General features: G+C 42.4%; 1 protein-coding gene across 6 annotated transcripts in view; it reads right to left on the bottom strand.

Moving 5' to 3' along the window:
* Window positions 1–18704, bottom strand: part of Unc5d (unc-5 netrin receptor D) — a 537437-nt gene extending 518733 nt beyond the window's left edge. For all 6 annotated transcript variants that reach the window (XM_063240191.1, XM_063240193.1, XM_063240192.1 and 3 more), the window contains exon 1: window positions 18391–18704. In XM_063240191.1, the coding sequence (XP_063096261.1) occupies window positions 18391–18472 (82 nt within the window). In that variant the 5' untranslated portion in view covers window positions 18473–18704. The remainder of the gene's footprint in view (window positions 1–18390) is intronic.
* Window positions 18705–19737: the final 1033 nt, after the last annotated feature.

The raw sequence follows: 19737 nt of genomic DNA, 5'->3' as shown, positions 1-19737 counted from the left end.
TTCCTCCTTGCAAAAGATGAATAAGAGGGACCAACAGACATCTTTCGACCAACAGACAAAAAGTGAAGGGCATAGATTCTACCTGAAGAGGAACCCAGAGATGATATTTGGAATATCTACTGAAAATTCCTTTTCTTATTTTATATCTTAGAAAAAACACATCTTTATAGAAAAAAGAATATTTTCATCAAAAACATGATACTATTTGGAGTAGGTTTGACATTTTCCTGGACTCCTTAGTTGAGTAAAGTAGACACACCTAGTAGACAATGCTGCTGCCGGGCCTGCTGGTTCACTGGTTCACTTTTCTGAGGTCCTGCCTAGAATCTCCCAGCAGCCCATGAGTCAGGTGAAGTCAAGATTGAGAGTCTGCCCTCACACATCCGATCAAAGTGTTCCATCCCGTCTTGAACATTCTCTGCAACACTATCATCAGTTGTCTATGTTGTTTCCTAGGTAATCCCTTGGGCCAAAAGGTTTTTAGCTGGTATCCTTACCCTGTTCTCTACATCTCTTTTTCTATAACTGACTCTTTTGGAAATCCTTAAATCAAAAGATGTCCCTTTAGTCTTCTAACAATAATATACATCCCCAAAGTAGTACAAGTGGGTTTAGTAATGGATACCAGGTAAGTACAGCATATCTCTGGGTGTGTCCAGGAGGGTCACACAGGTGTGACCCTGAGTCAATGGGCCCCTTGCCCATTGCTCTCTGGCCCTTTTCCCCTGCTCTAGCCCCCAGCTATTATGAAAGGATCACCCCTGATCCTTCCATGCCCTCTGCCATGGTGTCCTCCGTGGCAGCCAGCAGACTACGAACTGAATCTCTTGAAGGCAATAGCTAAACAAAACCTTTCCTCCTTTAACTTGTGAGTGTCAAGTACTAAGGCTTAGTGAGGGTGGGAGGGGGCTAATACACCCAGCATGAATTTCTCTTGCAAAATTCCCCTGACCTGAGTCCTCAACACGTGTACTCAATTCTCTAGCTATTTTAGACTACATGATAATGGCTAATAATTTTAAAAACATGTTACTTTCCCAGATCTTTTTCCAGTCAAGGGAGCTGCACTCAGGTGTATCCCTGAGCTACATTTTCAGCGCCCACCCCTCACCTTTTATTTACCATTTGAGACTTTGTTAAATCACTAAATTCCCCAGACAGGGCTTGAAATTGTGATCCTCATGCAGAGGTGCTCCAGAGTACTAGAATTAGCTGTGTATGCCACAACGCCCAGTGAGGTGTTTACGTTACTGTGTGCAAACAGTGTAATGGTTTCACCAAAGTAAACATGCATTTAAATGGTAGTTTCACTGAAGACATATAATAAACTCAGTGTAAAGTTTGGACTTCTTTGTTTGGGTCTTGCATCTATAGAATCTTCAAGCCTAGAGCACAGTCCAGGATATGCCATGGAAGCAGCTATGGCTGCTGGTGTATACGATTCTTCTCCGGGGCTGGTCCTCTGCAACTGCTTCCGGGCCACGAGGAGCTAAGCAGCTCTGCTCCTCTGTACCTTCTGCATTGGAGCCAGACAACATGCTCCAAATCTCCTGAGACAGTGAGCTCAATTAAAGCTTTTCTCCTTTAAATTGTGGGTAATGGGTATTTTGTGATCATGACAGGAAAGTGGGCTAATACAGAATACTGACACCAGAAAAGTAGGATCCTTGCTGTAACCACACCTGACCATGTGATTTAGAAACCTTTGAAAGGGTGCTGTAGGAGTTTTGGAAAAGTTTGTAGATGCAGGCTAGAGAAGCACGAGAACACTGTAAGCAAGCCATCAGGCTTGCTTACATAATAACACAGTAGTGTTATTATGGTCAGGGCTCAAAAGACCAGAATGATGATAGGAATTCGGACAGAAACAAGCAGATTCTGCAGGTTTCAGCTGGGAACAAGGACACCAGTGGCAGTTCAGCTAGAAGCCATGCAACAGAAAATCTGTCTACATTTTGCCCATGTTGCAAGAGTCTTCTGGAGACTGAGATTAAGGACAATGGATGAATTAATCTGACAGAGGAAAATTTAAGAGAAGCCCAATATTCAGGACATAGCCTAGGTATTATGAGTTGTTTTTATCCAGATTTATAATACAAATCAGGAGCAAAATGCAGAGCAGATAAATTTGAAACACATTTTTTTTTCCCCTGCAATACCATGTGTAAAGTCAGAGCCAAAGCAGGTGTGGCTTCTAAAAAGATTAGCACCATCAAAAAAAACTAAGTACATCATAGAGGATAGGGAGACAGGTGCTTCCAGTGCATCTCAGAAGTGAATAAAACCCCACTCATCACAGGGTTGAGGGTGTACAAGTATCGATCTTTTGAGAAGTGTGTCCTTGGGTCCCCTGTGTAAGAGCTTCCTAGAAAGCTGATTTCCTGGGAATTCATTTCATTTCTATCACCAAGGTCTGGAAAGGTCAGGATCCACAGGGCCCTGACTCCAGATCCTCCTGAGGGCAGACCCTGGCATCATCCATGGGATACCACTGCTACAGGGTCAAGAGGATCCCCGATTTTAAAGGCAGGCCTGGAAGGCCAGGAAAGGATCCCCTGTGAGTACAGTGCGGGAAGCTGTGAGAATGAAGCCAAAGCTGCAGTGGAGACCAGAGACTAAGAGGTACCAGGCATGCAGAGTATCTGCCACAGAAAGCTACAGGTGGCCAGCAAAGCCAGCCAGGAGAGAGACCATGTAGGCTGTCACTAAGCAAGGGCACAGAGGCCCCAGGCTCTTTGCAACCCACAGCTTACCACCGGGCGCCCTGACTCCAGACTAGAAATACTGGATTTAATACTTTCTGCTAGGTTTTAATCTTGCTTTGATCCATTCCTTTTCATCTCCTTATTTCTTCCTTTTGGAATGAGAATGTTTACTTCCCACAACTGTAACTTGAATTTGTGTGGTTTGATTTTTACAGAAATCCCTAGCAAAGAGTTTGCCTTGAGATGTAGAAGACATGTTGTGAACTTGGATTTTCAAAAAACGCTAAAATTAGTGAGATTTAGGGGAAGGGATTAATACACTTCTATTTGTACATGCAAGTGTTGTTTTATGTCAGTGGAATTGCAAGCTTGCTATTACCTTGAAGACATTATTCAATCAATACATTTGGATGTGAAGTTGACACAGGTAGGTAATAACCATTCACCGAATTAAGAAAGGCCCCACAGATAAGAAAAGTGCACATCTGTGTGGGCCTTAGAGAGCCCCTGAGTCCCTCTCCAGGCCAAGAATCAAGACGCTTTAGTCTACCACACACGTCCACTCTGGTGTTTCTGCCTTGGATCCAAACAGCCATGGACTGAATATCCTAAACTGGTGAGCTAAATTCAACCTTTCTTCATTGAACTTTTAAGTGCCAAGTGATATTAGTGACAAGAAAGCTGATTTAAAAAGCAAACGTAATGAGCTTGGGTGGTTTCCACAATCATTTCAACTCCAGCTTAATAATCTATCAAATACCAAGTAGGTAAAAGACATAATATGCTAGCTAAAGGCCTCAAAGACAAACTTGTAATGTCAGATCTGCTTCAGAAGTCTACAGTGTATCATAGAGCAAAAGAAAAAGAAAGACAGTGCACCCCTTACAAAGGAGTTATGTTCCAGGAAAACTGTTTCAAAGCTGAGTCCATCTGTAAATTAACAAGGTGAGTAATATACAGGACACTTGTGAAAGTCCCCAACTCAAATGTTCTTAAGTCGGGGACTTCCTGTAAACCTAAAATAGAAAGAAATGGGAGGTGAAGACAACAAATTAGAGGAATCAAACTAGAGAAGAGTTTTGAGGCACAGCATAAAATCCAGCCATGTGGAGAATACTTAAGAGGAGCAGAAGGAAATAAAATGAAATAGAGTTTCTGCACTTGTTTTGAAGAACATTTAGTGCCAAAATTAAAAAATTCCCATGCATATATAAAAGTATCATAAATTACAATGCTGACATTTCAGATCACTTGCAAAGGAGAGGACTTTTCAATAAATACTCCTGGGGCAATTGTTCCGTCACATGAAAAAATGAAATTAAGTCTCTAATTCAAAATCTACCCAGAAAAAAAATATCTGTTCAGATTGGATTAAAGGTATAAATACAAAAGACTGAAATGTACAATTCTTAGAAGAAAATAGAGAATGTGTTCAGTGAAGTTTGAGAACTATTTCCTAAGCCTAACACAAAAGAGCTAAATATAGTGATTAATAACATTGATAACAAAATTTAAAATTCTAGTTTATGAAAATGATAAATAATTCCACTTCATTAGATATTTTAGAAATAAAATATCTAAAATAAACTGGGAGAAAAAATTCTAATCACACTTAAAACACGAAAGAGACACAAACATGAGCTTTCTCTTCTGATCGTCCAACCTATGATTTTTCCACTTAAGAAGTATGTGAAAATGATACATATGTAATGGAAGCTGTCACTTTGGATATTGATCTTTCCCTGGTATAGATTGATACTTGGTACAACTCCATAATAATGCTACTTGGCTACTAATCACAAGGGTAAATGCCAATCTACAAGAGGGTAGGTGCCAAGCTATAATGTTTCACAGGGTAGGCTTACTAAACACGTTTAAAACTTACGTTTACAGTTTCTGATTTTGTCAGGATTTAACTCCATCATAAGTCCAGGCACATATATGTGTATTTACACACACCCACACACACACCCCTAGAGCCCCTACACTTCAATGAAAACAAGTAGGCAAAAACTTAAGTAGCTATTCTATTGAAGAAATACCAATGGCAGTAAAATACATGAAAATATGTTCAACTTCATTAGTAATCAGAAAGACAGTAATTAAGTGCATACACAAATAAAAATGATTGGCATTTATCTGCAAACGCAGCATGTTCATGTGTTAGTTTTGAGCAGCCCTGTCTCAGATGTACAAGAAACACTTGAAAATGCATCCTATCAGATAGACATCAATGTGATTATACAGCATTTTTCATAAGAAAAAAATTTGTTAATTCCACAAATATCATTGTCAGAAACCTGAGCAATTATGATATAATCACGCAGCTGAATACTGTACTTCAAGAAAGTGAATCAACTGCAATATAATCAATAAGAAATGAAATCTAGTATTTGGCGAAAAAGTTAATTGCAGAAGAATCTGTAAAATATATGCCATAAAATAATTTAAATAAAATTCAAAGGGAAGCAAAGTGAACTTTATTTAGGAATAGATTATCTATTTCTTAAAATACTATTTTTAAAACAAAGGAATAAGCATAAAATTCCAGTGATGACTTCCAAGGGAATGGTAGGGGTGACAGATGAGTGACAGATGCTGATGATATTGTAAGCTTAGAAAAAAGTTCAGACACTCATTTTGATACGACTTAAAATGTATTATTTATCCACATGAAACCATTAATGAACCACAAATGTTTATGGAGTTTGATACACAAATATGGAACCAGCAGTCCTGAAGAAGGCTGTAATAATAGCTTCCTCCTCAAGGTGGCACTGTTTGCGAACAGGGGAGCCCAGAGAGGCAGGGCTGAGCAGAAGACACTTAAGTCACAAAGGGTGAGATATGCTCCCAGGGGGCGCCTTCCTTTTGCCACCTACCTGGTGAGATGAATGGTTTTCTCAGCCACACACTTCTGCCGTGATGTGCTGCCTTGCCATACGTCCAAAACTGATTATCCACTGGATTTCCCAAAACTGAGTCCAAACAAACCTTTTCTCTTTACAAGTTAATCATCTCATTGTTCATTACAGTAATGGAAATCTGATTGCCACATGTGCCTAAGAGGCTCTGATGACAGCTGGAGGAAAACAATTTCCTTGAAGTCTTAAGTAGGAGAAAAGCCTATGGTCCCATCTCCAGCCCTATGTCCTTACAGTCTCCTCCCTGATTTTACCCTATCTCTCACATAACCATATCCTTTTATTAATACATCTGGGCTTCCAACCCAACAAGAGAAATCTAGGTCCCCATTCCATTTCACTGGATGTCATCTGAGATCCAAAGAAGAACAGGAGGGGCTGAATCAAGAGTGGTCACCTATGTCTCTGCACATTTGCTGAGATGGGCTTGGCAAGTATATTCTGGATAACTCATAAAAGACTGCTTCCTACATTCACAAGCATTAAATCCATGGCTTTCAGTCTTCAGTTCTCAAACTGAGAATCACCTAAGAAACTTAAAAAAAAAAAAAAATGCCGCATACCTTCACCAAGATTCTGACTTGACTGCTTAGACATGCAAGCCGAGGCATCACTGATGGAGAATATCTGAACTAAAGTATTTCTCTGCAGAATTTAAAATATATACCACATGTGCATTTCTGTAAAGAAGGATTATGTTAAACACTCAACATTCATCTTTCAATCTACTGTAGTACGTTTCAATAAAACTGTTTAAACATACTTCAAACCACTAAATGTCAGGTATTTAAAGGAAAAAGTGCATGCCCACACACATTGAAGGGAGCTGTCTATGATTTTTTCCTCTAACCCTGGGTGACACTGCTTAGATGTTTGCCTTTCTGTGATGTTGAAAATCGTTTTGGGTGATGACCTCGGATTTGTCCATTTAAACCTCACCACCATTCACAGAAGAAAGATCTTTCACTGATACTTGCTAAAAATAGCCAAACTCTGAATATTTTGACACTTGATCTTCAAGAATCCGAAGTTCTCAACAGCCCATGTGTCTAACACTTTCTCGGCAGGGTGGCACTGGCATGAATAATCATAGGACAGAGATATTGTACTAGACGTTACAGGCTTGGCCCAATCACCACGGGGCCTTTTTGCATGTCCTGTGACTTCAGAGATGACAACTTCACTTTAAAATCAAGACAAGAGAGACTTCAGACAAAGGAGCAACTAAGCTTTTAAAATAATAAGCAGTCACTCTTTCAGGATGCAGATTTATGGCATTTTGAGGGTATCATTAATGTGTCACTGAAAGCTTTCTCAAAAGCAGCATGAGTCAGGCTGCACTTTAAATATCTGCTGCACCCAGTGTCTTCCAAGTGTCCAACACCCGTGCTCGTGGAAGTGACACCACCTCACCATTACAGGCTTGGGGAGCTACTCTGACAGAAAAGGCTTGCCTTCCCAGTGTACTGGAAAACGCAGATTTCAGGCAGGGGAAAAAAAAAAAATCACAAAATGTGAGTGACTTATATCTTCCAGCAAGAATGAGTGGCTTGTAGCAATACCATTCCAAAATGATTTCCTCTGGGTAAGTTATAACGTTCACTAGTCCAACTCATAGTACCAACTTCGCAGAGTGTGAGCAGAAATGAATAAATATGTCCTTTACTGTGAATGAGTAATTATATTAAGATATTCAGCCTCTACTAATGGATTCACACTGAAAAGCTTTATCACTAAGGGTAAAGTAATTTGAATAAAAGATTAAGACTTAGCTTAAATTTCACCTTAAAACACAACCTATAATGCAAATCTCCATCACAGTATCAATTGGCTCTGCAACACTAAACGAACTGGTGTCCCTCAAATCACAGCCCCAGCACTCAGCAGTGCAGAACACAGCCAGAGGAAAAACATCTATTGTGTTTCAAAGATATTACAGAAAAATGTAAACATCTGAGAGAAAAGGAACACATCTTTAACGGAAGGGCAAAATGATCAATAAGCTTTAATCTTCTGATATGATTCTTTTGAATTATTTTGTGCCCTTATTGATTACTTTTGTTATTGTAAGCCTGAAAAGGAAAGGAGGCAAGGATGACACTGAGGAAATAAGGGGCCAGACACATGGTCAGGTACCAGCAGCGATGACCTCTACAGCCCAGCAAGCTACTTTGTTTTTCTGTTCTCGGTTCAGCACAGACCTACACCGTGCCCTATAGACCTTAGGGTTCATTTCAGCAACATAATTTTATGATTTTTTTTCTGTGAAAATGGTAAACAAAGAAGTACAAAGAAAATTCAGTGGTCAAATTAATGCTAATCAATAGTTATGTAAAAGACCACTTGAGGGGAGGGCTTCAGCTCTGCTCAGAGAGCTTGCCTAAGCTTGCACAAGGCCCTGGGTGCCAAGCCCTGCACTGCAAATGTGCCCTGGGTGCCAAGCCCTGCACTGCAAATGTAACAGGGCACTTCAGGGTTTTATACCTTTTATGAGATAATGTTGTTCCACAAATCTAGAAAAAGGATAACATGCCTCTATCCCAAACCAAGATAAGTACTACAAACAAGGACTAACTGGCTCCCTGGTCCTTTCATTCTCTGCACAAATGTAAGAAAATCATTGGTTGAGAAAAACTGGAAGGCTGTACGCTATATGCACTGTTTGTTTTATCTGAAACAAGGCGTTTACCTCAGTAATTTGAGAAGACTTTAAATATGAAAATTTAATTATGAAGTTCATAGATGTGTCTCGTTTCTCTGAAAGGAGAAAAAGTCAGTCTAGCAAGAGGTACCCTCCACACACAGAGGGCGAAAGCCAGTCATCTCAATGCTTCGAGTCAGAAGTGCTTCTGTTTCAGTTTCACAGGTTGGAAGACAGCTGCAAAGATTCTCCTGATCGATCATGCCTATCATAACAAACCACTGTTTCAGAGTTTGGATTTCATATTTTCACATGAAGATGTCCAATTTATATGTGCAACCACTGCTTTAAGAGACAAAAAAATGGTATTTATTTCATAGTGAGTACATTCCAGAAAATGCTTAAGCAAATTTAATCATTCCAGAAATTCCATTAACTTGTCCTACAAATTCTAATTCTAGAGTATTCTTCCTTCATCAAAGGTGTGGTATAGACTTAATATGCCAAGATCAGAACACTGTGATCAAATAGTACTGGAAAGATGTTAGAGAAGGAACTTAGAAGATAATTTAGTCACCATCTTCTCATTTGGCAAATGAAACAACCAGAGGAAAAAGTACACACTGCAGGGTTTATATTCACAAGGAACACTGAGAAGAAAGTGTTTGTGCAAGAAGGGTTTGTGGGTCTGATGAGCAATTCCACTGGGGAGAAATGGGAGCACTGGAATTGAGACATTGACTTGCAAGTCTAAATTCTGGCTCCAACTCATGCTTAAACGTTACTAATGCCATTTAAACTAGTGGCACAGGACTTTAATAAGTTTGATATAACGATGGTAGGTGACAGTCTACTGACGTAATACACACTGGGATCTCCATGCATTACAGCACTCACCACTTTGACAACCATTAATAACTGGTTGTGCCACTGTCTTCTAGGCCAACCCTATGATAGGGCAGAGCTGTCTTTCCACACTGATAGCCCAGAGGCTACTCCACATCTCAAATCACCTGCAGAACTTTAGAAAACATCGGATGATTTGTTTTTTAAAGTTTTGCTCCAAGGTGAAAAAAATGTTCAATGACAAATCTTGCAGTCAACATTATTCTTTTAAAGTAAACTCTCAATGCTTACATCCCACCCACACACCTCACACTGAAAAAACTTGTGAACCTCCTGATTGCTTTTTTAAAAGGAAATGGCTCTGGAAGCTTCCTGAAGCAAGAAGCTGACAAGAGCTGCAATTTCTGGTCCCAAGACAGAGTGGGGTGCAAGGGCTGTCCAATCAGAGACAGGGAGACATTTCCAAAAGGCTGATAGCACGAGCACATTTTCCTGCCAAACAATTTTACTTATGGGGCTTTCAATTTTCCCTCTTTTTGAAATGGGTAATTTTTAAGGACATACTAATAAAAACTGTTACGGGAAGTCCAAATGCACCACATTGCTAGTTACTTTCAAATACAAGTTAGAAGGTTTAATCTCCGGAGATAACTGAAGAAAAAAAAATCCAAAAAAAATTTTAAAAACACTTGAACTTGAAATTAATGAGGAAGATGAATTGTTTAGAAAGCTATGCAAATTCAGGAACTAGTATTATATTTCTAACAGTGTGTGGTATTTTGAAAAATAAAATCTCAATAAAACTTAAAAGAACTTTCACTTCACATATTCTTAAGCAAACGCTAGTGCTTAGAAAGTTCTTCAGAAGACCTTAAATAACTTATTCCAAACTATAGGATCCAATTTTTAATATATGCAGTTATACTTCCCTATGACCACTACTCACCCATGTCCACCTGCCCCTTATCACCCAGACAATGCCACTGCTATTTAGAGACATAAAAAACCTGATGCCTTGCAGATCTGGAAGGCAAGATGGGATTTTGGATTTTTATGCATTTATTTCTTCTTCTTTCTCAATGCTCAAACATCCATCCCTGTCACGTGTAATGAATGTCTGCTAACATCCAACTTTAGTATAACCAATCTACTAGAAAATAAAATAAAATGACATGATAAAGTAGCTAACAGGGCCCCAAGACAATTGGACCTGTGGCTTCCAGGAGTTGTGGTACGTATTAATACCTGTCTGGCTTTGGCTGAAAAATCTCTAAACCTCAGTTCTGTCATCTTAATGTCCGGGGGGATATTAAAGCACAAAGTAAACAAAACTGTGAAAGTGCCTTAAATGTGAATGCTAAAAGCTGTGAGTGATCATGCAAACCTGTAATCCCAGCACTTTAGAAGGCTGAGGCGGGTAGGATACAAGTCGGAGTCCAGCTTGGGCAACTTAGCAAAAAAACTTTTCCTACAAAAATAAATACGTGGATACAATATACAACTAGTACAATGTGATGGCCTTGGGTTCCACTCCCGGTCCTATCAATAACAGAGGGAACCAAAACAGGGAAAGAGTAAATTCTAGTTCTCTAGATACACAATAATCAATGGTGCATTTGATAAAGAGAACTGGAATAGAGCAGCTCAACAGCATTGAATGCAAAACAACAATGAAAGGGAAATACTAATTTGTTTTCATCAGTACATGCTATACATATATATATATATATATGTTGAAATACCATGCTGTACTCCAAAAATATGTAAATTATTACATTCTAATCAAAATTTCCAAGATCCATATAAATGATTTACTATTCAAAACAGCCATTCATAATATTGACACTCTGACACTTAATCATCTTTCTTCAATAGTCTAAAAATGTTGGCCTTATAATCTGTTGAGAGGAGGGAAAAAGGAAAAATAAAATCATTCTCATTTACTTCATTCTTATTTTTGTGAGGCATGTTCCTGAGGGCTTTACAATGCTAGCAAGCAGATTTTAGAAAATTTAATCTGAAAGTTATTTACACCTTAACCTAGTGGGCTGCAGACACAAAAGCTTCTCGGCACGTGTGCAGCACAGGGAACAGGCCTGCCAGGCCAGGAGAGGACCAGCGCCCAAGGCCGGCAGGTGGCCTGGGCAGAGACACAAGCTGATCCCGCACCTGAGGGGCGCCCGGTGTTCCACGCTGACCATGTTGCACTTTTTATTTGGTTTTATTAACTCTGTTTACCCGTTACTTTAGTACCTCTTACTTTAGACTCCTTCTCTAACTACCCCAAATTCCAGCTCAGTCTTAAGTCTAGCCACGATCAAGAAAAATAGGAGAAACTGATGGAATGCTGAAAAGGACTGGAAATGCCTCTTATTTAATAAAAACAGGACTTGGGGCAAACTGTTCAGATTCCGAGAAACTCAACTTCCTGGGGATTACAAGAAATTAATGAAATGCAGACACCAGACCCCAATTACAGTATTTCAAAATAAATTTCAAGGCTTTTGCACAGTACTCCGTAAATGTCTCCTGGTTTTATAAGCGGCTGTATGTTTGAGCAAAAAATGACATTTGTGATCACTATTTTCCTACTGGCATTGTTTAAATACTCCTTTATGAATCTACTTTGTATTGGCTTTGAAACGATAACGAAAATCAAAAACCTGAATTACACTCTAGCCTATGGAGTGTCACCTAACAGCTTCTGGGAAACACAGCCTCTCCTCAGATTTAAAGCACAACATGCATTTTAACAAGACGGACAGTGATCCCAATGCATACTATATCTGAAAAGCATGCAGTTTTTGGTTTTGAACATTACTGGCAGAACTTCCAACATCCATGATCATCTGGCTTCTCAATGTCCCCAATGAGGTTTATTAAACTAATGCAATTAAAAATAAGTACTGGATAAGTGCCATCACTCACAAAGCCACTGATGACTCTCCAGCAACTCTAAACAACTACCACAAATTTAGAGGCAGATCTTCTTAATCAGTATTTAGTAAACAAATTCGCTTGGAATAAGTAACCCAAACCTGTGACTGATGTTACATCAGACTGAGTTATTCCACTGCTGGTTGGGTACTTGGATCAGTCAAGATGCTTTGTTCTCTTGGGCCTTTTGGATCTCCTGCCTCCTACACCTGCTGCCAACCACCCACCTTCCGGAATGCCTACAATGGGTGTCATCTTCCCTCAACTTCCCTGATTGAGAGTCACAGCTTTCAATTTATGTAACCACAAAGCATTGGTAAAGCCCATCCTTAGGCAAATTCTACACTGTTGGCGTGATATTTTGCCCTCATCTTAATAAAGTGGTAGTCACACGGGAGGAGATAAATACACTAAGACCTCATTCTGAAGAAGAAGACACTATTGTGCTTTATGACCCATTTATTTGAAGCCAAAACATCAACACAGTTGGCCTGTTCTCCTACAAGTTCTGCCACAGCAGATTTAATCATCAAAATTTTAAAATTCAAGGAAAATGCATCTATACCAAACATGGAATAATTTCAGTGTCCTCACTTATATAACTATCAGAACCTTGTCGTAAGAAAACTTGGGCTCACCTTATTCTTGTCCTGTTGGAAATAGTATTAGAATATATTCTATATCGTGTAGTGCCCTGATGCAATCAGAGATAGACTACAGGTCAAGCATCTCTATCCCCCAAATCCCAAGTTCCCCAACACTTGAAAATTCATGTGAACTGACACAGTGCCCCTAGAGCCAAACCCCACACCTGACTTGGGTGATGGGACTTGGTCCAAACACAGATGCACTACAAACATCGTAATGACTTTCAGCCTAAGTGTATGAAATGTATATGAAACATAAATAGAATTTCATGCTTAGACCTGAGTCCCATCCTTTGAGCTCACTTCTGACTATGAAATATTCCAAAATCAAGAAACAAAAGCCTTCTGCTCCTAAGTATTTTGGAAAAGGGATACTACCTGTACTTGTCCATCCACCGTTCAAATTGCAGTCCCATGAATACAACCCTAATCCTTTTATGAATGAATTCTAGTTCAGTGGAGCGGGGACAAAGTGAAGAGTAGCAGCGGGTGGAACACAAAATACTTGATACACATCGCACTGCAAACACACCCACTTTCAGAAGGAAATTCTAAAAGCTTAACAGAGTTAGCAGTAGATTTCAGATAAAACTGTCTAAACTGAACACATTAACATCCGCCTAATTCTAAAAATTTTCTACGCACAGCATGTGTATGCACACAATAAAGCCATATGATGCAATGTGGCACAAACAATTAAAAGTTCTTTTCAAAGTGGAAATGCAAAATAGAACGAATATCTATTTTCCATAAACGAATCTAGCCATCTGCCTCACGAAAGCGGCAGCAGGAGGGCCCATAACAGCAGAAACAGCAGCCTCTGGTGTTAACAATCTATTCTCAAATCTCATGCTCCAAATTTCCCCGGCAAACAGGGCTAAAAATACAAGACATGCAACAAATACTCTCTCGGGATCTGCCATTCCATGGATGGCGTATTCAATCACAGTAATATTTTCTGTTGAAATTCAAAACTGAAAGAAAAAGAAAGCAAGCGATCATATTAGAAACTGGCATCAGCATTGCAAGTGTGAATTTACTCGCAGGCTGAATGGGGAGAGAGCAGTGGTTTTCACACAGCATGACTCTTTCAGATTTATCTGACTATATGTACTGACACACATAGCCTACTCTAAATTCCTCTACAGTTGGTGATAGTTATAAGCATGACATTTCAGTACTTTTCTCACCAAAATACCAGGGTCCACTTATTTCCATAACAGTTCAGAAGGCTATCTGAATAGTACAGAAGGGACTCTGAAGTCAGACTGATCAGATTCAAATCCAGCTCTACGGCACACTAACTCTGGAACGCTGAGCAAGTTATTAACCCCTCTATTTCCCTCTTTTCCTGTTTTACAAATGAAGAAAATAATAGTCCTTACCTCACTGAGTTATTTTAAGGATGAAATGCGTAAAGCATTCAGCATAATGAATGGCACACACTAAATACAATGATGATTTTGTAGTCATAAAGCTCCAAAAATGGGGTCAGGGATAACAAAGACTGCTAACAACACAACAGCAGTCCTCAGGCAACAAGAGAAAATGAATGTGGCAGCAAAGCTTGTAATCCCGGCACTCCAGGAGGGTGAGGCAGGAAGCTGGTGAGTTTGAGTCCAGCCTGTTAGTGAGCCCCTGTCACAGAAGCAGCTTAGTGGAAAGGCCTCCACTTCAATGCCCAGTACCAAAAAAGGGAGAAGAGGAAGAACGAAGAAGAGAAGGGGCAGGAAGAAGGAAATGAAAGGTGTATTTACATATGTATATGGCTTAGCATAAAAAATAAAAACATGCTTCTGTTGATTACTCTGTTGTGCTGTTTATGAAGCATCGGAATGAGGATGGACAAGGGAAGGTCAAGCAGCAGTGCTGGAGTTGAGGACAGCAGTCCTGAAGGCAAAGGCATGACTGAGAGGGGCACCCAGGCTGCAGGTGAGTGGGTGTGCACCCCAGGATGCGGGTGAACGGATATGCCAGTCCATCAAGAGAGGACTGTCTGCACCGCCTATCCCTCAAAGTACGCCATGAACTCATTCTTTGGGTATCTTTCTCCAGACTGGATTTTAATGCATGAGGTATGGGTCTCCAGCTTAAGTACTTTTTTTTGAAGTACAAAGGCAAGGTTACCTGATGTCACTATTTCCTAAAACAATGATTTTTGTAAACCTCTTAATGTTGGTAATGTCTTAAATTGGGTACACTACTTGGAGGAAGAAAGTCAAAGACAAGTTTACAAACCACTGTGGCAATGAAACAACAGTGCTTCCCTAATCAATCAAACAGCCTGGTCCAGAGCCACCTGGAAAGTCAGCCACAGGATCCATCGGAGGGTCTCAGGGCTCCACTGGTGTCTCAGTCCTATGGTTTACTGATTAAGGACCGCAGAACCACAGACGGGCCATTCAAGCAATGAGAAAGTATGTCAAGGGTGACATGTGTTGTCCTTACAAGGTCTCATCAAAACAATTAATATCCTCTTAAAAATGAACACACTGCAGAGAACTCTCCAGCAAAGCACTTTAGTAAGAAAAGAGGGTACCACAGGGCTGCTTAAGCTAAGCCCACATTCTAAACACGAGTTCAGCAGGAAATCAAGTAAAAAGAGTCTTTTCTTATACTTCTACGAATGGATACATTTTTTGAAAAAAACGAATAAAACGAGGAGAGAGAGGAAAGGGTATTCCCTAGTAACATTCATTAAGGAGAAAATGACTGTAGTTTTAAAAACTGGATAAATTGCAAAGATGAGTGGATTTAAGTATCTGTAAGTCAAATGACTGTCATCCCTCTAAAATAACATGTACTTCTCTTGCCATTAATGTGCTGCTGTACTTATCATGAGAAAGAGCTGATCGTCTAGGACATTTTTAAAACATGGAGTATTGGGAGTTGTGTGAAATCCCAACACATCGAAGGACATCCTCCAGCATCTTCCTATGGAACTTTAATGAGAAGGTTCTCTTATGTACAGTAGCTAAAGCAGGATTCACAACCAGACCAACAGAAGCATTCTTTCTTTTCCAAGAACAAAAAACAAATCAGTATGACAACATGATATAAATTCAATTAGCACTTGGCAGGTCACAAGTAACTTTTAAACAACCCTCTTTTAAGTTAGATAGTGTTAAAACATACAGTAATCATAGCACTCACGTGCCTTCCTTACAATATGCCTACGGCAGGAAGAAGCCTGAAAAGGCAAGCACTGTTTACAAAGACAAAACCAGAGCACAGCACTACACTGTGGAGTAGTATTACTTTTTATATACAGTCCCTTTTCTCAACTCTTCCTCTTTGAGTAGAATCAAAGACAATCAGGTGAAAATTCTAATTTCCAGAAGCTTTTACATGAAGCATGGAAGGGAAGAAAAAACAACTTAGTGCATCCTCTTGGAAACTGATAAATACTACAAATAAATACTACTGATCTATGAAATAGTCTCATACTATTAAATCCAACAGAATAAGTCTGCATATCCCATTGGTTAGGAGAAGTAGTAGAGTATCTTGGGTCAAATCAACAAGAAAAGTTAGAGGGTGGGGCATTGTAGCTCAAGGGTAAAGGGCTTGACTAGCATGTGTAAGGCTTGGCTTTGATCCCAGCACTTAAAGAAAAAAAGAGAAGACAGGAGAGAAGAAAAAAAAATCTCAGAAAACAAAAACTACTCCTTTGGATAAGCAAAGTATAGCTGGGACTCACCCTCCACATAAGCTCGGACTACTGACCAAGGACGCGCTCAAGCTGCATCTCCCCTTGGCTTTAGCGCCCACCTGGGATGGAAGAACTTGAGTAACAGTGAAACACGTCCTTTGTTCTGAGAACTTCAATCCTGCCCACCTGTCCAAAGCCAGGTGTGCGTGGCTCATAGGTTTTGCTGCTTGCTTCAATGCTCATTTCTTGAGGAATTTGACAGCTGCTAAAGCTAACGAGCTTCATGCCCCAGAAACTAATATGACAAGGGAAATATTAGTCAGATTTACTGCTCCACTCCAAGTGTCTTGAATATCACTATGATCTGTGCAAGATATTTGATGTAAATAAGCCTGTGGAGTGTACAGTATGTTTTGCAGGAGACCTTTAAAGAACAGCTTGCAGACAAGAGGTGCTAGCCTTAGTTTCACAGCCAGCAAAACTCCCTGCAAGAGGCTTTGGCATGTCCCCACCTCTTGTTTGGAGCTGGCTTTGAGACATCTCCACCGAGCCAAATTCCCAGGGTCAGTACCTAGAGTCAGTCACCCTTCGGCATTCAGGACCCAACAGTGAGAGGAAACTGGGCCATTTAGGTCCGCATTTGGCAGGGGGAAAAGCTCACTTTCCCACACAACGGTGTATGAAAAACAACTCCGAGCTGGATTTGCAGCGAGGCAAATTTACTCCTCCTCAAGAGTAAATTAAATGGCTGAAGCTTGTGCTTCTTGCAGCAAGAAAAAGAAGTATGTTTCACCATAATTCAGTGTGGGGAATCGCTGAGGCTCACGTTTAAACCTTTCTTGTTTTTTTAAAGCCTGCTCCTTTGAACACACACACAACTTTTCAGGAAATGAAAACCAAATACGCACCGCCCAGGATCGTGAAATATTCTACCCATTAAAATTTTTTTTCTAGGCAATGGGTCTGCATCGAACAGTTAGTGTTCACAAAATGAAATTATACTGGCTCTTTTGTGATCGTCCTCAGCCCCTCCTCAGTCCTCCCCCAGAATCTGTTCTCAGGCAAAGGGAAGGCAAAGCGGCCAGCTCGGTCCCACCTCCTGACAGACAAGCACTCGGTAAATCATTCCAATGAGATCGCATATTACAAGCCTACAAGGTGGTAGAAGAAAGGTAAAAAAAAAAAAGGGCAGGAAAGGGAAGCTTCCGGATCATTCCAGAGGTAATGCCACGGTGCTGGACATAGATCCAACACCGAGATCCTCTTCAAAACAAGTCCGTGGGAATCGTCTCTAAGTTGATGCTTCCCGTCCTCGCTCAAGGTGGAGCTGTAGCCAGTTGGGAAACTGCGCTCTGATGGAGCGCAGAGGTGCCGAGGAAATGGGGTTCAGGCGTCAGGGGAAAAATAGCAGAGGTTTTCCTGCGCTCTGCGGGTCCGTGTCCCAGCTTGGGAAACCTCGGCAGAGAGAGTCGGCGGTGGCCATGGGTTGCGGCCCCGGGCCAGCGGCTCATCCGGCGGGTTCAGGGTCAGCGGGGCAGGCACAGCTCGCCCGGCTCCCGCACCGCGGCCTCCGCTAGGGCGAGCCCTGGGCTGGGACTCCAGGGGGCACCGCGAGTGGCGCAGGGCTCGGTGATTTCGTCTGGAAGGTCGCCTCGCGAACGGAAAGGGCGGCGCAGTGGAGCCGAGCTCACCCGCCCGGACCCTCGCCCGGAGCTCTCGGACCTCGCCAGGGGCGCCAGCCCATAGCGCCCTCGCCGCGGGGGAAGGGAAAGGAGCGCCGGGGCGCAGACGGGCTGCTCCTCCAGCCCGCAGCTCTGGCGCGGGGAAGCAAGGCAAGGGGTAGGGGCCCGGGTCACAGCAACCTGTAGGATCGCGGCGGAGGCAAACTTGGGAGGCAGGTGCGCGGTCCCCTCGGAGGTCTGCGGTGACTCCTGCCCGTCGGCGCGGCGGGCGAGGTCAGAGCGCACCTCGGACAGCCGCCGCCGCCGTGCGGTGCCGCTGCGGACCCGCCAAGTCCCGCCCCCCGGCCGGCACTCACCTCGGGCCGCCGCAGCTCCCGCCGCCCAGAAGCAGAGCCCCAGCCAGCGCAGCCAGCGCCGCGCGCTCCCCGCGGGCCCCATGCCCAGCGCCGTCCGCTCTTCGCGCCGGAGTCAGGGAGGCGCCGCCGGGCCGGGCGGACAGGGTCCCGGGTCTCCGCGAGTGACCGTCCACGGCCGGACTACAGCAGCACGGCAGAGCGCCCAGAGCTGCCACCGTACGCGCGCCCGGAGAAAGGAGAGCAAGTCCCCATCGCACCCACAGAGCGGCCGCCGCGCCCGCCGCGCACAGCCCGCCCGACTGCCGCGCTGAGCCGCCAGGGCGCCCCGCCCCGAGCCGCCCCGCCCCCCCGAGCCGCAGCCAATCAGCGCGCGGGGGCGGACCGAAGGGCGCGCGCGGGCGGGCGGGGCGGTGCAGGTGGGCCCGCGGCAAGGCACGTGCACCCTGGACGCTGCGGCCCGCCCCGCCCGCCCCGCCCGCCCGGACTCGGGCGGGAGCAACACGCCGGCACCCCGCGGCGGGCGGAGGCGATCGGGAGTCCGCTGCTTCCATGAAGCTCGTGTGGACCGGCTTCGAACCATTTGAACGTCCTGCCTTTGCCATCAACACTGCTTTACTGTCAGGTTTTCACACCTGAAAATTTAAAACAAGATGTAGTAAGTGCCAAGCGACGAGAAAGAACAATAAAGATAACTCTGTTACTGCAGCTATGCTAATTAATTCCTGCCTGCCAATAAAGAGCTGCGGAGTTCAGTCCAGAGTGTATTAAGGGTTATAGGATTTTATTTTCTTTTTTCTTTCTTTCTTTTTTTTTTTTTTTAATTCCTTTTTCAGGTCTTGCAGTCACTTCAGAACCGCTGGACTTCTGAGCAGCTCCCTGGTCCTAAATTTGTTCTAATCTAGATCCTAAGAACTGCCTTTCTAGTACTTATCGAGAAAGGAGAAGTGGGCCTCTTTAAGAGAGGGGAAAAAAACATGTGGCTCATGCCTGTAATCCCAGCACTTGGGAGGATCATTGGGAGTTCAAGACCAGCCTGGGCTACAAAGTGAGCTCAAGACAAGCCTGAACTGCATAGCGAGACCCTGTCTCAAAAAAGACAAAAAAAAAAAAAAAAAAAAAAAAAAAAAAAAAATATCATGGCTTGAGTGGAACAGATTTTGGGATCTTAACTCTGCCGGCCAGTAGAACAAAGCACCTCCCAGAGGGAGCCTTCCTATAGTCCACCAGGGGCCTTTCCTTTAAGGTCACAATACAGGATATATTCACTGTCCTTACTCTCCGGTATTGGGTTACGAAAGGTTATTTCTTCCTAGCAGAAGTGTGCTTTTTAATCTCTTCTTTATTAGT

Source organism: Cavia porcellus, unplaced genomic scaffold (assembly GCF_034190915.1).
Source record: "Cavia porcellus strain 051 isolate PalLab524CR breed Dunkin Hartley unplaced genomic scaffold, mCavPor4.1 scaffold_29, whole genome shotgun sequence".
Classification (NCBI taxonomy): domain Eukaryota; kingdom Metazoa; phylum Chordata; class Mammalia; order Rodentia; family Caviidae; genus Cavia; species Cavia porcellus.
Note: the sequence above shows the minus strand (reverse complement) of the source record. Positions and strands in the feature narration are given on the sequence as shown.